The 17,557-nt window shown below is 39.3% G+C and overlaps 1 protein-coding gene across 1 annotated transcript in view; it reads left to right on the plus strand.

Moving 5' to 3' along the window:
* The window catches only part of LOC103597076 (fibrocystin-like), a gene marked incomplete at its 3' end in the record, with an annotated part of 308,904 nt that overhangs the window by 105,867 nt on the left and 185,480 nt on the right, over window positions 1–17,557 (plus strand). Inside the window, exons 16-17 of the mRNA XM_008580875.1 lie at window positions 10,518–10,583; window positions 16,366–16,494. Coding sequence (XP_008579097.1) covers window positions 10,518–10,583; window positions 16,366–16,494 — 195 coding nt within the window. The remainder of the gene's footprint in view (window positions 1–10,517; window positions 10,584–16,365; window positions 16,495–17,557) is intronic.

A 17,557-nucleotide genomic window follows, 5' to 3' on the forward strand; every position in this document is an offset into this window, starting at 1 on the left:
TGTCAGCGCTGGTCACTCTAAGTACTGCAGTGTCCGCTTGTACCAACCTCAGCTCACTGCAAAACCACTTTTTATATTGGTCTATAGGAAAGAGAATATGGCAAAAAGGGCTCTAGAATGACAATTTTTTAAATAAATTGGTCCTTCTAGATCTGGTTACATTCAGGGGACCTTATCAACATAGCAAGTCCCAACCCCCGCTACAAGCCAGACTTGGCCATAAGGATTTCCATGGCTGGGCACTTATCCTGAGTTTCTTGTCTGTCTCACTTGTGCCTGACCATGTCAATGGAGTGTGATCTACATTTGAGACCTGGGACTGTTAAATTTTAATAGCACTAGAGAGTAGAGTCTGGTGCTTTGCTGGCATTTTTTAAGTCTCTGCTAAATGGATTGTTGTATATTTTATTTGCACCAAATTGTACCATTCAAATTTTATTTCCGATTTAATCCATCCATAAATGTAAGCCAAAACTATAAAAACTTGGGATGGACAGAGATCCCTGAGACTGTTTTACCACTAGAACCAAATACAGCCATTAAAAGCAAATAGTTGCCATTAACTTTACGACTAGTCACTTGATATATATTCTGGAACACTATTTTAATTTTAATTGCCGTCTTCCTATTACTTAGCATGCTCCTGAAGAGCCTGTCTTGTCCATTGGTCAGATTTCATTCATGAACTACTGGATAATTTGAATACTCACATAGCCAAACATGATAAAGGAACATTCATGGCAAAAAGTAAAAAAAAATCAAATGATGCAGTGACAAATTGTCTTTCCCTTTGGTAAGCAATATTAACTGAATTAATAGCAAGTTATACTATTAGACTTTATATACACATTTGTGGTTTAAATGCAATCTGTGTAAGTAGCTGTATGTGCACATATACTTATATGTAGATGTACATCTGTATGTATATGTGCGTATATATGATGTAGGCAAATATTTCAATGTAAAATATTTTTATCAGGTAGATAGGCTTTACTAATTTTTAAAAATTCTTTGTATCAGAATGTCCTAGTATTTCCATCTTCGAATGTAAGTTGGAAAAGGAACAGGAAGTCATAGAAGATTGATTGAATGTTTAATAAACTTGGAGACCCTTGGTCCTTGATGAGAATTTCCAGTAATAGATTCTATGGTTACTGATGCCTTCTGTATCCTCTGAGTGTATGGGGTAGCTAAGTAACCAGAGCCAATTCTGTTCCCATTTCTGGGCTGGCACAGTAAGGATATGGGGACTCGGGAGGAACTGAGGCTCGTACTGCTGCTCCATGGTGGTGCCCCATGAAACTGCATTAGGTGGTGTAGATCTGTTTATACTTTTGGATATCCTCTGTTTAAAGTTTACAATATCTATAGGAAGGTGGTGATTAGGCTACCCTGTTTTCCATAGACCTGCCTGCATTCCCCAACACCATAATGGCACCGAGCTAGTTGTAGCTAGTACCCCAATAAGACCCTGAGAAGTGGAGTTGCAATCCTGTGCCATGCATTTTACATATTGATTAGATTGTTACTTTCACTTAATTTTTTTCCCAGACCATGTGACTTTATAGGACCGGGATTGGGTAATGCATGTTATGTAATTTTTATATAAAAATATAAAATAACATGCATTGAATCTAAGAAGAGAGTGTAAGTCAAGACATCACAGTCCACGTGGGCATATTTCTGGGATGAAAAAACATGGGGGGAGTTGTGTATACAGAAGTTTCATTCTATCGCAGGAAACTGCTTGACCTCTTTCAGGTCCACAGCGTTTCATCAGACTTCCAGGGGGTGCTGCTCCTTTTCTTGGCTGGCATTTCATTCAGAGTGCTGCTTCACTGACAACTGGCTGGATTTCATTCATTTGTTGACCACTTCTAAGTGGACCATCTTTTGTATTGTTTGTTCATAATCTTACCACATCCCCCAGGATAGGAAGCTTTTTAAAAAATCACAATTACATTAATTTCCTCCATTTGGCTGCTTCATGTGTGATTTAAGATACCTGACTAATCTTAAACCCAGCTGACTGTGGAAGAGATCAGAACCCAGGCATTCTAGCTCCTGGCTGTGTATCTCTCCACTAGAGTGTGCTGCCCACTAAATAATCATTGAACACTGACCAAAAAGGATGGGGGTAGGGGGGTGCTAGGCAGGGTTGTGGGAGAAAACTTTTCACTGATTCCCAGCAACAAAGAAAAAAATCCTGCGCATGTAATATGTTTTGACTCTTGCTTTTCTCTTCTCCATCAAGGCAAGTTTTGTCTTTTACCAGCAAATGTCTTTATGGAGTGCAGGTTTGTTGGAAAGCTTATGACCAGAGCTTGGGGCTTAGGGTTTTAATCAGTGGCTAGCTGGCTATTTTACATGAGGCATGGCATTTTCATTGCTCCATGCCTCAATGTCTTCATTTGTACAACGAGGTTAAGAATATTCACTTGTCTCTTGGAACTGTGGTACGAAACACCCAAACATATTAAAGTGTGATTAGCACTTATGTAACTTCACTAAAAATTTTTTCAATGAACAATTTCTCTAGAATTTTTCTGTTTTCTTGGAAGATTAACAATATCATGCGTCATTAACGCAGTGTGCACGTCATGACCTTTCTGAAAGGGTCCCCTTATATATTTTTTACTAGTCTTTGTGAGATAACTGAGGTCCATGATGATATGACATATATGATATATTGTTCCCATGATTGTTCCCACTTAAGCAATTCTTATCCACAAAATAAGATAGCCTCACTTATTTAAAAATATCTTTTCAGGAGTTTGGTTCAGGTTGCCTTCCTAAAGCCACTGAGAATTTTGCCCAAGAAGCTACTTATGAAACAGACCGCAAATAATGTACTTGTATGCTATAGTTTGTGTTAGGACCCAGCAGGAGCAATATTTGATGTGACAAACTATTATGAAAGGCAGTTGCCAACTGTAGTTTCTGTGCTATGCTTGGGAATGAGTGTGGCTGTAGAACAAGTGTTCTTTTATATTTGCAAAGTCAGGAGTCAAAGCCAGCAAGCCCATTTTTCCGTTCATGCAATTGGATCCACTGGCAGCTCATGTCTCTTGCCTTCCAGTGCCAGTTTCCCACTGCCTCTTTCCCTGATGTTTTTTCCAGGGATGTTTCAGTTCATGGTGAACTATTTTTATTTTTTAGTTACATTAACGCTATGAAATAATTAGTCAGCTAATTAATCTGGTTTACAAGCTTTGTAGGATTCTTCAGCTGTCAGTCAGGCCCAGGCCCGAGGCCTCCATGGTGCCTCAGCTCTCTTGCCATGTGATTCCCGTTGCCATGGCTACTGGCTACATCTGCTGACACCCCACTCTCTATTTATTGCTTAATTAAGAATTTCACGCTCAGCCCTTATCTGCCTCTAAGAACAAGCACACACTGTTAAGAAATTCCGAATTTAGGCCCAGGCACAAGGAAAGCCTTTCTTACGGGCTTGGCTGGATGGAGCCTCTCTAACGATCCTCTTGGCATCCCAGCCGCCACCCTTCAATCAAAAATCATTAAATGGGGCAGAGATAATGAGCATGTAGCATATCAAAAGAAGGATGTTTGCTTGGTCCAAAGAGGAAAAGCTGCTAGGCCCCATGCTCAGCTTTACTTCAAAGAGAGATGAGACCCCTCATCACTGGGGCCTGATAAAAACTCATTTGTTCTGGGCTTGACTTATGCAAAAGGTCTGGCATGTCAGAGTCCCATCTCACAGACGTGGTTTCCCCACCTCCCCCCTCTACCTCCACTAGCCCCTTTCCAGGCCTTCCGCACGCATGCTCGTGTGTCAGCACTTAGGCAGCTGGGTCCCCCAAAGCATCAGGCAGAGCGTGTAATCACTGACTCTCCACTCACAATGGCCACTTGTAGGGGGTGGCCAGGAGGAGGTCTTGGTCACAATAGGAACACAATTATTGCAGCTGCTAGGGAGGGCTATGCTTCTTCCTGTAGAAATATAATAGGACTTGCCCAAAACAGGAGGAGAAGGTTGGAGAGGGGAGGTGGGGGCTGAGAGGGGTGGAGAAAACAATCTTGAGTTGATTATTCATATTCTGACTCTTGGAAGCCCAGTGCGGAGCCAGTGGGGTTCCAGCAGCTGCTCGGACACAGTGCTCTTATAATAATTGTACATTCTGTCAGGGGTCAACTTACTTTTGACCCTGTCCTTTTATATTGGTAAAAGGCTCTTTAGGGCAAACTGTTGGGTTGTGGCAGGGTGTATTAAACTCTGGCAGCCCCTTCCCCTGGCTTTATCCCCTACCCAGCCAGCAGCCGGTGATAAATTCATATCAGATGCGGCGCCATTCACAGTGGCCCTCCGGAGTTCACAGCCCGCCCCCGCAGTCGCGCGCGGAGGTGCAGCCGAGCGGGACATTGTGCGGGCGGCAGCTGAGGAGGTCCGCCTGCGAGGCTCGGAGGCCCCGCTGCACCTCTGCCTTCTGATCCGACGGGGAGAAAGGCGTGTCGCGGCAGGCTGGCCGGCGCGTGTGTGCACATGGCCCCCTCCCCACGTTCAAGGCAGGCTGCTTGGCGAGGAGCCCGGGCTGTGGTCCGTGAGGGCAAGAGGGCTGTGGACAGAAAGACAGATGGACTTTATTGTGCATGCCAGGTTGCCTTGAAGAACTCAAGTCCCATCACGCAGATGGATCAGAAAAGCTGCTGTTAACTTGGGAGATCCTGCAAATAAAGAATGCTTTCCTGAATTTGAGGCTAGGCTCAGGATCATGGCAAACCACTTAAGTTTCCTTTTCTCAAAGCTGCGAGGGTATCAGGACGAAGCAGGCTGCTGTCTAGACTCTTCTGTTCTTCAGCTGGTCTAGAAGACTCTATGCAACTCCTTGAGAGGATTCTACTGGCTTCTCAGAGCTCCTGGGGAGGATTTTGCAGGCAGAGAGGAATCATCTGTGTCTCTGCAGCCATCCCCCTGCTGAGACCCTCTAAGGCAATCTAGAGCATTCTAGTTAATAAATTAATTTACATTCTTATAGAAAACTCATTCCCCAAGAATCCCCCAAGGATTTTTACTAGTAATGTAGAAGACTGACTTGAGGGAAATGCACTAACTGGCAAAAATATTGATAACGGAACAGGAGCTGGGGATAAGAAAAGGGATTTTGCCTCTTGGTTAGGAGCAACTTCTCTAAAAGGAAAAAAAGGAAGGGAGGGAGAAAATGAAAGAGGGAAGGAAGGAAGGAAGGCAGGCAGGCAGGAAAAGAAACTTAGAGGGCAGAATCAAATATACTTTTTAGGAATGGCTCAGGTTAAAGAGCTAATTTTTAGCAGTGCTGAGGGGCTAGACTTAATTCACACAGGTGATGCACCCAGCATTCAAACACAGGTCTTCTGACTCTAGGTTTAGTGCTTTTTCTAGTGTACTACTTTTTTTCTTTCTGACTCTAAACTTCTACTACTTACCCTTGTAAACCAGTCCTTCCTTCTGATTATAAGAAAAACCTCAACTTATTTGTAAACACTGTGCATCCTAAACTTTAGATATTTGAGTACCATTTCATAATTTTATCACATTCCTATGCCTCCTGTAATATTATTTACTTAATATTTTTCTAAAATCATTTCCTACACTGTCTTATTTTTAAAACCTAACCTCTTCTTAAGCAGCATCTATAATCATGGGTTTAATGGGCTAGTTGTTTTTTCTAAAATACAAAAAATGATAGCCACTAAAATAAAACTTGTTATGCCACTAAAATCATCACTGCACATTTTATATTTTGGGAATATAATATGTTCTGCAAATTTTTGGTATAATTGATGAAAAGTAAGAATTGTGACAAGGGTCTTTCCATCTGGGTTTCTTTCTTCGCTTGCTAAGAACACCTGCTCTTGAGAACAAACCACATTTTTAAGAGTATAGTATGGGAGAAGTTGTATAATTCCTTAAATTAGTGTTTTGTACACTTGCCTTATGGGCAAACAGCTAGAATGCTTGTTCCCAGGTCCCTCCCTGGAGGTTCTGGTTCTGTAGCTCTGCAGCAGGCCCTAGGAAATCACACACACCTCCATGCTAGTGTGGTAAACATCGTTCTGAGTCAGAATAACAATTGTTACTGTTCTGTGAGTTAGTTAAGAGGGTTTAATTGAGCTAACTCTCAGGACTGTGGTTAATGCAGACATGTCTGTTGGTGTCTTGTGTCTTGATCAAGTTCTTTTATTCTTACATTTAAAACAAATTACATCCTTCCATGAATGAATGTATTAGGGATAATAGAAGACTCAAAGGTGATCATGGCACTTTCATATATTTCCGTGAAGGTCTTTAAAAGATCCTGTGTTATGAGGACCAAGGTGATTTGCAAGGGTGTCTCTGTGAGGCTGAAATCAGACAGGAGTGTGGTCCTGTGAATCAAGGTTTAGCTGCGTAGGGACCAATTGACAAGCAAGATTTACAGCTAAGTTGAAAAGGTCAACTTTGGGGGAGTGAGGTCTAGTTCGCTGAATGGGACAGGAGAAAGAGAGCAGGAATATGTAAGTGTTTGAGGCAGATTGAGGAGAAGAAGAGGAGGTAGCAGACAGGTCAAGCTAACGAGAAAATTGAGAAAGACAAAATCTACCAGCTAGCTCAGGAAGTTGGACTCTGGACAGGGCAGACAGAGATAGAGAAGCCATGATTTAGGGGTTTAGGATGAAATTTGCAGACACCAATTGTAGTTGCTGTTTTATGTTCTCTCATTGTGTAGGTAGTGGCTGATTCATGCTAGATAAATGTGGACTGAATGAGAGGTTCTAATACTCATATGTGCATAAACTGAGATGTCAAAGTGAGAATGGGCATATGAATGGAAGAGTGAATAGGGAAGGAGTCTATGGTCTGCTAAGATGCCCTGTGTTTTTTTTCTTTTTAAATAGATAGTTTTCCATCCAAAATTTCTCCGTCCAAAATCTTGAGAGACCTAGACCTGCATGGAGAGAGTGTTCATTAATTTTTCTCTTTCTAGTACCCTAGTGAGGACAAAATTTATCATGTACAACACATGATCATGGTAGGCATTAGTATCACATCTAGTTGAGTGTCTTTCTTTCCTCTTAACAGGAGCCATCTTCTTAGCACATTTCTCTCTTCCTCCTGGATGTCTGTGTTTATAGCAAGCTTAGATCATGTAGCACTCATCAGAGCAACATGGCAATAATTGACCCAAAGCCTTTTTTTCTTTTTACAGTCTGGGAAGGATCAACTACAATGGAGTTCCATTTATAAACAAGGAAAATTAACCGTGCTCATATTACAAATACAAAATCAGAAATCATAAGCACTGAGAAAACATATGTACAATATCACAGCTTGTGTAAGGCTTTTAAACTCTTCCCAAGTCAATACCTTAATTCTTAAATGATTTTCATCCCTCTTTGTATTTATTCCAATTGGAAGTGACACTTCACATTTACAGTCTTTTATAGAGTCAAAACACTCAGCAAACTAGCAGATCTGGTTAAGTTGCTTACAGTTTTGTCATACTACAGCTCATCCTGATTAGGTGCAGCTGTAAAAAGAGTAAGAAGAGTGAAAGCTTATTTCCTGAGCTTTGCTAACTGGCGCCTAGAATAATGAGTGTGCCATAATGACAGTATTGATGATAGCTAACATTTATTGTTCATTATGTGCCAGACACCCTGCTAAGCATGTTCCATGGATTATCCCATCTTTTCTTCCCAATATCCCTATGAGGTAGGTGGTATGATTATTCCCATTTTCAGACGAGGTGAGTGAGGTTCAGAAATGGTGAATAACTTGTCAGTTATCCATGTCTAGGAACTGGGGAGAGCCAAGATTCAAATCCAAGCAGTTGGGCTCTAGCACACACCTTCTTCCCATCACTCTCATGACCTAGAAGTGGTGTTTGGGAAGAAATAGCTCTCTGACTCGTACTCAAGTGCTCAGAGCCAGTCCCCAGGGGCACACGGAGAGGTGGTAGTATAAGAAACCAAACTCTTCTAATTTTTTCTACTTTTGGTAACTTTTCTCTCTCTCCTCTGATACTGAGACTATTTCTCTTCTCTGAGCGGCATTCACACACTCAACTTTAATAAAGTGAGCAATAGATTGTCAGTATACTTTTTAGCTTTCCAATATCTGTTTTGGGAATAGTTTTCTCTGGAGATGGGGACCATTTGTGCAAGTGTAGAGACTGGAGAAAATCAGTGGCCACTCAGTCAGGAGCCTTCAGTGCAGTGTAATGAAAAGAGCCACAGACAGGACAGAACGCTGAGCCAGGAAGCCTTGGTTTACCAAGAACAGTGCCTGGGTAAGGGATTAAGTGAATAAAAGGACAAGTGGACCAGCCTCTAATGGGAGTCAGATATGTCAAATGTTAGTCTCTTTGGTCTTTGGGATCTTCATCACAGTGATAACTACAATGCATGAATACTTACAGTGTATTTTTTCTCTCAAGGGGTTTTGGATACAATGGTTGTTTGCCCTCTACTTCAGATTTCCCCATATATCTAGTAGGAAAAAATAATGTTTTCATTCTTCCCTTCTCCCCAACCATTCCTCTTACAGTTATAAATTACATTTATTTTAGGTCAAATGAATCATTGTAAAATGACTGGCGTGGCTTTGAAAAAGACTCTTGATGTGTAATGTTATTACTTTCCTTACCTCAGTGACTCTGTCTCAAGGAAGAGGGCACAGATGTGCTGAAATCTACATGGCATGGAGACCATCAAACAAGAATGATTTTTATAACATCTTTAAATGAATTGGTTTCCCTTTCCAAATGTTTCCCAGAATTTTTTCTAATTTACTTTTCGAGTTTGATTCTATGACAATATTTAATCCCTTTGTCTTGTAGAAGGGCATTCTATTGTTATAGCCTCTGGCATGTTTTCCAATGCCATCTTGTCCATAATTTCTTTTCCTTTTTTTTTCCAGTGAAGCCTAATTTTTAAAAATTATTTTGCCTTATGTCTCCTTGAAGGAGGTTATTTTCTGCCTCTAGGAGAGTGGGTAGAATGTAGTTAAATTGTTCGTTAAGTCCTAGGTACCCAGACTAGAGCACAGTAAACTCAGGATTTCTAAGTTGCTCCATGAAAATAAGGTTTCCACATTTCCATCCATGTCTAGTGTCATAAGCTACATGAGAAAAGTCACTCCCTCAAAAACTTGGAGACAAAATTATTGGTGCAATCCTAAATTAACAGTTGATGCTCAATAAATATTTATGAAATTGAGAACAAGTTTGGAATAAATATCACAGTATGGATTTAGAAATGGCTTTCAACCATAGAGAATGCACAGATCAATGTGAACAGAAGTGGATGAGTTAAATCTTATAGGAAAAAAATGAGATGCTTGACTGGTGGCTTTATTGTCTATTATTATTTAAGTTAGAAAGGTGGGTGAAATAAGCAATAGGATAAAGGAATAATTTAAGCGAAGGGGTGATAAAAGCAGAACATGTCAAGAGCATGGCGCCATTGTGCTGGGTCTCAAGATATGACAGTGTAAGGAGAAAGCCACAGACTCATGCTTTTATAATTGAAAAAATTTTTAAATGAGAAAAATCACCAAAATAAGAATAGATTAATTTGAGAGGTCTAATCATTGATCTCTTTGGGGATTATTTTCTTTGTAATGTTCTGAAGCTTTGTTCTTTTCCATCTGTGATAAAGGAAAGGGTTTAGGGTCCCAGGGAAACCAAAATGATGAGCGTGAGTTTGGCCAAGACCCTGAGGCTGCAACTTTCAGCAGCATTGGACCTGCTGGTGGTGGGAGGCTGACTCACGTGGCAAATGATAAGGCAGAAAGGTAATTAACCAATAAGAGACAAGGTGTGACCGAAAAGTGGAGTTTGCGCACCTGATTACTAATTAATCAGGCATGAGAGCACCTTGTAGATGCATTCACTATTTAATTATAGCAGCCTCTCTTGGCAAAGGAGCATATGTTCCCAGCTTAATCTACTGGTTTATACTGACATCAAATTGTCGTTATCAGAAAGAATCAGGCCTTTTGATTATTTCCACTAATTTATTGAACACTTAAAATTAATGAACCCCAGGCCTTTTAAATGTGCTCAGTTGGTTTGGAAGATGGGAGGAGAAGGAGGGGGAAGCCTTCATTAAAAGGACAATTTGTTTGGATAAAGGTAAAACAAATACATTTCATGGGTGATCTGAATTCTATTGGTGAAAAATGCATGAATTCTAAAACCTTAGCCTAGAAAGTGATGGAGAGGAAATAGGATATGAGGTATTCGCTGCTAGACACCATTGGCCTCTAAAAACCATATGAAAGATTTTTTTTCCCTAATTATTTATGTGCCAATTCTCTTGGAGACCTCTCTGCAATGAAGTTTGATCAAAGCAATCAAAATCAAAATCAAATGTTGGAAATCAATTATTAGATTAATTAATAAGGACTTTACTTTTTATTTTGAAAATTTAGGTTGGAGAGAATTGGCATAAAGCAATTTTTCTCACATGCGAATATCTTTAGTATTAAGATGATCTTTGCATCCCATCCAAGTTGTGATTTTTTTTTTTATATTCAGTTTCAGGTAAAGGCCAAGTTCAAGTTATTCTCCAGGTGAAGGAAGGTGTGCCCCCAACTATTTCAGGTGAGAGAAATTCTACTTAACGCAGTAAGCAGAAGTGTCTAGTGCAGCAGAATGTCCTCCGGTGTTTCTACAAATTTCTCATCATGTTGTTTATAAACAGGCAGGCATCAGTCCTAATGCTTTTATGCCTGGCAACTGTCTATTGTGTCACCCCCTAACTAAAATATGTGTCTGCATGTCAAAGGAAGATATAAGGGTGCATTTATTTTTCAAAACAGTGGAAAGTAAGAATTGAAAAATGTAAATAAGCACATTTCATAAATTATGGGCCATATGTGCACACAGGACTCCAGATCTGCAGATGGGCCATTAGGCTCTCCCCCTAGATGGAAAGAAAAATTCAGGGTATCTCTAAACTTTAATTGTTCCTGGTAATTTCAGGAAATAAGGGTAAACAAACCCTCTCCAAAAATCAGATGGTTCTGTAAAATTTTTCTAACTCAAAAAAGCCAAATTCTCAAAGACTAAATGTCTTACAAGCACTTTCTAGTGTTTTTCATTGTTTGTTTTTGTTTATCGTGAGTCAATTTAACTATACATTTGCAGGAGGGATGAATCTTTTCAAAGGCTAAGATTTCCTTTGATTTTCAGTGGCATTTGTATGTTATGTCAGAGCAGTGCCCATGCTGATCAGAAAATGATCTAATTCCTCCAATTAAATTAATAAATAAATGAGGTAAAGGTACTGGACTACAACTACAAACTAGAAGTACTGATGGTTGCTACTCCATGTTTATTGGACTATGAAGAATGTGATTCAAGATTGTTTTCATATTTTCTGAGCTGCCATAGCACATTGTTCTTTATGTCTCCTGTCCTTAAATCTCTCTTTTCTTTTAGTTGGCTCGAAATGTCTTGTTTATTAAGTGCCTGTCATGCCAGATATGGAGGGATAGAATGATGAATGAGATGGAATGGTCTTTGACTTCATGGAGTCTATAGTCTTTTGGGGATGTCAATAAAATGACTAACTAAATAATCAATAAATAAATTTTCTTTAAAATAGTTGTTACCAGAGGAAAGTACTCTAAAATTCTCTCCTTCTGAAAGTCCTGTGTTCAGATTCCCCATGAAGAGAATTGGTTGGGTCAGTCCCTATTGTGTAAAGGACATACCTGTTGGGGGAGTTCTCATGCCACCCCCCTCAGTAGATTCTGGGTCATCTATGGGTGGCCATTCCTGTAGTCAGGGTGGCATGTCACTCAGCACTTATTATAAAGATTTCCTTATTAAGGACTTGTTGGAAGTACAGAGTGGGTGGCCAGCATTCAGGACATTTCAAAAGGGGTCATTTTAACTGGGAAATTCTTCACTTGGCTTATCAATTACAACATGCTGAGTAAATAGAAAGCTGATGCTTCATACAGTTATAGAATTTTAACAAGGAAGTACCATCCTATTTAATTGCCCCATTTTACAAATGGGGACGTGAAAGCCTAGAGATTAAACAGTTTACTTAAGTCATATTGGTAGTCAGTAGTTGGGCCTAGATAAGAACTCAAGTGTTCCAACTCAGTCTGGTGTTCTTTCTGCTATGCCACATAGCTTCTGATGTGTTTAAATTACCTTTTTGGGCATTTGTTAATACATGTGTTAGATCAAAATCTATAGCCAGTTTTCCTTCCTTATATAGTTTGGGACAGAAAACTATTCCCAAACACAAAGAGTTACAAAATTAGTACATCATCATTCACCAGGAAGAAATTTAAAGTAATATGGTTCCAAGACATTGCCTCATTCCCATGGTGTGAGGTATATGTGCTAATGCCAGAATTTAAATATAGGAGAGTATTTTGTTTAATGCAGAGCTCTATGGAAAACAGTAAAATTATAGCATTACAAATTTTTTTTGCCAAAAACAAGAATGAAATGATTAATGGAGTTCTATCTATATGTTAATCCATTCAAAGATGCAAAATGACTATGGAACACAGATGAAATATTTTGGTATTCTGCTGCAGAGAGTCTCTCAGTTCACTCAATTAATTGAGGGCCTATTCTGTGTAGAAGATTGTGCTGGTTATCGTGGGACATTGTGGACAGCAAACTTCAGAGGCAGCAGAAACAAGGGTGCATATGTCAGGGAGAAGCAGTGTGGTATAAATTGCTGTATGGGTGCTTAGGGGGTTCAAGGTAAGGATTTATGCTAATTTGGGTCAAGAAGGTATCCAGGTTTCTGAAGACCCCAATGCAGGTCTTTCATACTCCTCTAACATTATGGCTTTATTGCTTTATTGTTTTCTTCTCAGTGTCCACAATGCTTTATAAATGATGGGGAAGGGGGAATGAGTGAAGCAATTCCTTCTTCACCTGGGGGAAGATAAAAATGTTCCTAAAGAGCCTTCACCTCAACCATGTTGTCTTTTTAGCAGGGCTCATTGCAAATATCGTCCACAGTCATGTGAGAACATTCAGATCATCAGGTTTTCTTTTTCTAACTTTGTCAACCCTTCTCCCATAGACCAAGTTCATGTCCTTTCCTTTGGTCTCTGAGAACCAGGCCCTTTCAGCATCTTCCAGACCTTATCCTATCTGCAAACAATTCCTTGTCTTGTGTAGTTAACCTTTCTTTCTTTACCAGTTCTTTCTGTTCAGTGCCTCTGGATACTGAATCCTCCTTTAGCTGATGTCTCTCCTACAAACTTTAAAAACACTAGCCTTTTGATGCAGAAAAAATAAGAAAGCTGCAGACCACCTTAAATTTTAGCTGCTGTTTAGTGACAGATTTGTTCAGGGAAGGAGTTTGAGGTCCTGACCAAAATTCATGGACTCCAGTATCAAAATAAGTCTCATTTATCTAGAGATAAAGGCTGAGGTTCTCAAATCTTAAAGCTGTGCATTCCTCAATGAGCTTTTTGGATGATCTGACCCAAAGTCTTTCCTTCCTCACCTCCAGTGCATTCCGCAATCTACTGTAGTTTGGTTTCCACCTCGGCCACTCCACTGGGACCTCTTTCACCTTGATCACCCATGCTCTGATTGCCAAATTCGACAGTCACTTCTAATTCCCTCTCTTACGAAAACTCTGCTGTTAACAAGATACATCTGTCCTCTGGAATGCTCTATTTCTCAGGTTTATAAGACATTTTTCTTTCCTGATTCTCCCTGTATTCCCTGACTACTTCTTCTTTAACTCCTGTAGGCTTCTTTTTTGCTCCCCAATTTTCAATGTCCATAATAGTTATATACAAGCCTGATATTAACTTTATCAGGATCTAGTAACTCTGGAAGGAGACTTACACATTTCCTTCTCCCTTAGGTGTTCTTATGTTAAGGCAGGATGGCACAGAATGATAGAATTTGTGCAAAGTAACATTCTTTTGTTAGAATAGCTACCTGAAGTTCTTGATTGTTCAATTAAAGACAGCTTTAGCCCTCCTATAAACAAAAGTGAAGGTGACAAAAGTGAAGAGTGTTTGTTTCCACCATCTGCGATATAAAATTAAAGTAACGAAGGGTTTTTGAAGCTTGGCATGGGGTTTTAAAGAACCTAGTCATTGACTATTTGAAATATCACTGGACCATGAAAAATGATACATTATGTAATGTTGAATATACAATTTATCCTGATTTGAGCATCACATATTGCACACAAGTATTGATATTCAACTCCGTACCACGCAGATATGTATAATCACTGGAAATGAGGCATCAGAAACATCCTATCTGACCTTTGTGGTGTGAGTTAGTGGCCACCCCCAGCAAATGCCCCTACCCTATCCCAACCTGAATATTTAGGGTATAACATTGGGAAGAAGGCAAACTAGAACACTTAGAAAGGTATTATAGTGTTGGTGTCTATAACATATTTATAAAGCCTCCTGAGTGAGGCTTATTCTAAGATGTCTTATTCCCATTGTGTGTGGTATATTTTGTGTTAATGGAATTGCCTACAATTTCTACTTGACCACAATCTATATACTTTTAAGTTTTTCTGGGGCTCTAATTAGACCAATATACTGGGGAGTTGGGTTCTGGCAAAACAAACAAACAAACAGACAAACAAACAAACAAACAAAAAAAACCCTGAGTGTTCGCCATGGTTCTGATATCAGAGTCATTTTCTCTTTTCACCTTATAATCCTCTGGAGCTATTTCAATCAACCTCAGAGTCTCAGATACGGTTGTATCTAAGTGGATAATGCCAAAATCCATCTCTCCAGCTCAGAGCTTTCTCCATTCTTCAGATTCACATTCAACTGCTGCTTGCTGTATATCTCCACCCAGAGTCTTCAAAGCTACTCCAAATGCCGTATGGCCCAAACTGAATGCATCAACTTTTATCTTTACGGGCTGGAAAGCCTTGACTCTCCATCTTTGTTACACTTCACACTCTGGCCTCTGATTACTTCCCCAGCCTCATCAGCTGCCTCCTTTTAGCTCTGTGGTTCAGCAACACTAAACTAATTACAGTTCCTCCACTAGGTCTCCCACTTCTTGCCTTTGTTTATGTTCAGCCCTCTGTTTGCAGCACAACCCCCCTTGCCATATTTCAGCACAACCTCCCCTTTATTTGTATAACTTCTAAGCCTTTAAAATTCAGCTCAGATACTGCCTCCTGCAGGAAGCTTCTCCCAGCAACTTCTCACTTCCTCCCTTGGTCAGGTACCATTAACGAAAACTACATTCAATGCCTGTGCATGTTTTTATCCTCCCAGTATTTATCAATGTGACACTATTACCTCCTTGGGGCAAAGTTGGCATTTTATTCTTTTTTGTATCTCTGCCATTTTAGGGCAGTTCTAATAGAGCAGGTGCTCATTATTTTTGCTTGCGAGTGATGAGATCCCCTCCCCCCATCAAAAGAGGAGGCTTTTTCATCTTACCCTTCTGAAACAATCTCTCTACCCTTCCAACTCTGTACCAGTGATCACATCCCAGAAAAGAACAAGTGGATACAGTTCAGCACAGTGTTGTGCATGATGTGATCCTCGACAATTCTCATTGGAAATGAGTAGATTTACATTTCAATTCTCTGATGGGGATGCTAGTGGAATGGTTGAAAAGAGAATGTCATTTGATCATTAGAGGTTAGTTGGAACATATGATCTGTGTGTAAATTACTGACCTGAGAAGTGTCAAGATTTTTACCCTGCCTTAAATACGTATTAAGAGCTGTGAGAAGATTATATCCTTTAACTCAGTTATTCCATTGAGGAATCTATTTTAGGATAATCAGAATTATTAAGTGGAAAGAACCTAAATGCCAGACATTAGAGATTAGGTAAATTATGGATTTTTCATATGGTGGAATATCATGTAGCCACTAAAATTATGTTTATAAGGAGTTTTAATGACATTAGAAAGTGCATAGGAAAAAAGGCTAAGCTGAAACAGAATAAGAAGTGGATGCAAAAGAAAGAACTGGATATATTCTTTCCATTATGTAAAAATGCTGAGAAATTTTGGAAGGAAACAAAAGGTTGATAACAATTATCAGTAGATGGTGAGGTTATGAGCAATTATTCTTTTTCTTTTCTTCTTTATTAGCATTTTCAAAATATTCCTTGATAGGCATATATGATATTTATAATAAGGCAAAACACAAATGTTTTAATAACATGAGGGGATTATATGTTTTTCAAAAGTGGAGGGACTCTAAGGGTTGAATACTTACTTTCTAGTTGATCAGTGTATTTTATAAAGTTCATAAAATATTAAAAGGCAGCTACTTTGGGGGGTGAAAATACCAGCGCATCATAAAATAAGGATAGAATTTGGAAGTTATCATAATGAATCATATTTTTATAGTTACCGTTGCTATTCTCTGTTGTTTTTCTAGCCTCTACCTTTGCACCTGAATCAGCTTTAAAATGGTCCCTCCCTGAAACATGGCAAGGCATTGAAGAGGGCTGGGGAGGACACAACCATACCATTCCAGGCCCTGGGGATGACGTCCTGATTTTACCCAGTGAGTAAAGCAACTCATGATATTAACCACAGGCAGAATGACGCAGGCCAAATCCTACTGGAGAATTATGTGTTATTTCTACTGTACAACACAGTAAAGAGTATGAAAATAAATAGGCACTTATGTTTACAGCCCTCTTTGTTAGGATTAATGTAGAAGAGGAATTTTATAGTCCAGTTAAATCTAGAAAAACAGCCCAGTCTATCTTCATTAAAGGTGGAGTTAGTAATCATCGTGGTAAAAGGAGTTAGAATAATACACTAACTGGATAATTTTCTTCCTGCGTCAGAGGAAGGATTTACAGCTTCTAATATCTTTAAGTTTGAAAGACACAGAGGGTATGTAGGAGAACAATTCCCAAATGCTCCTTATCTTTGCCTTTATAAGTTTTTGCATAAAGAACTGAAGAAAAATGACCAGCTCATCTATTGCCATAATTTTTTAAATTTCTGGGGAAGAAATAGATTAATACAATAGAAAAACATCTACTTATGTATCTGTCTATCTAATCTAACCATCCATCTATCTACACCTGTCTCCCAGTACCCACACATAGAAGAAAGATGACTCCTCAGCTATACAGAAATATACACCCATTCTTCTTCCTTAAAAGAGAGTCTTAAAAGTCCCAGAAAATCTCCCTAGCCTGAGAAGAAAATGTTTTTCATAGAACAATTATATTTCTCCCAAAAGACCTTATTCCATTTATGGTTTAATTTGAACCTCTTAAGGTAATAGTGAATAAAAGAAGATCTGTAATGGAAGAAGATTTGGCCATCAGTGAAGTAATCATGATGAAAATGTCAATCATTTACTGAGAACTAACAACATGTCAGGAATGATTCTCTATGTGCTAAATAATTCTCACACTAATCTTACAAAGTAAATAATATTATTCCCATTTTTACAGGCAAAGAAACAGAGGCCCAGGGCAGTTAAGTAACTTCTTCAGGATCACACAGCTTGCTATTGGGCACAGTTAGGATTTGAACCCCAGCTGTCCTTATTCTTAACCAAGAAAGCATATTCCTTTTCTAAAAAGACTAAGAGCAAAATAAAGGAG

Source organism: Galeopterus variegatus, unplaced genomic scaffold, assembly GCF_000696425.1.
Source record: "Galeopterus variegatus unplaced genomic scaffold, G_variegatus-3.0.2 Scaffold2185, whole genome shotgun sequence".
In the NCBI taxonomy this organism is placed as follows: Eukaryota; Metazoa; Chordata; class Mammalia; order Dermoptera; family Cynocephalidae; genus Galeopterus; species Galeopterus variegatus.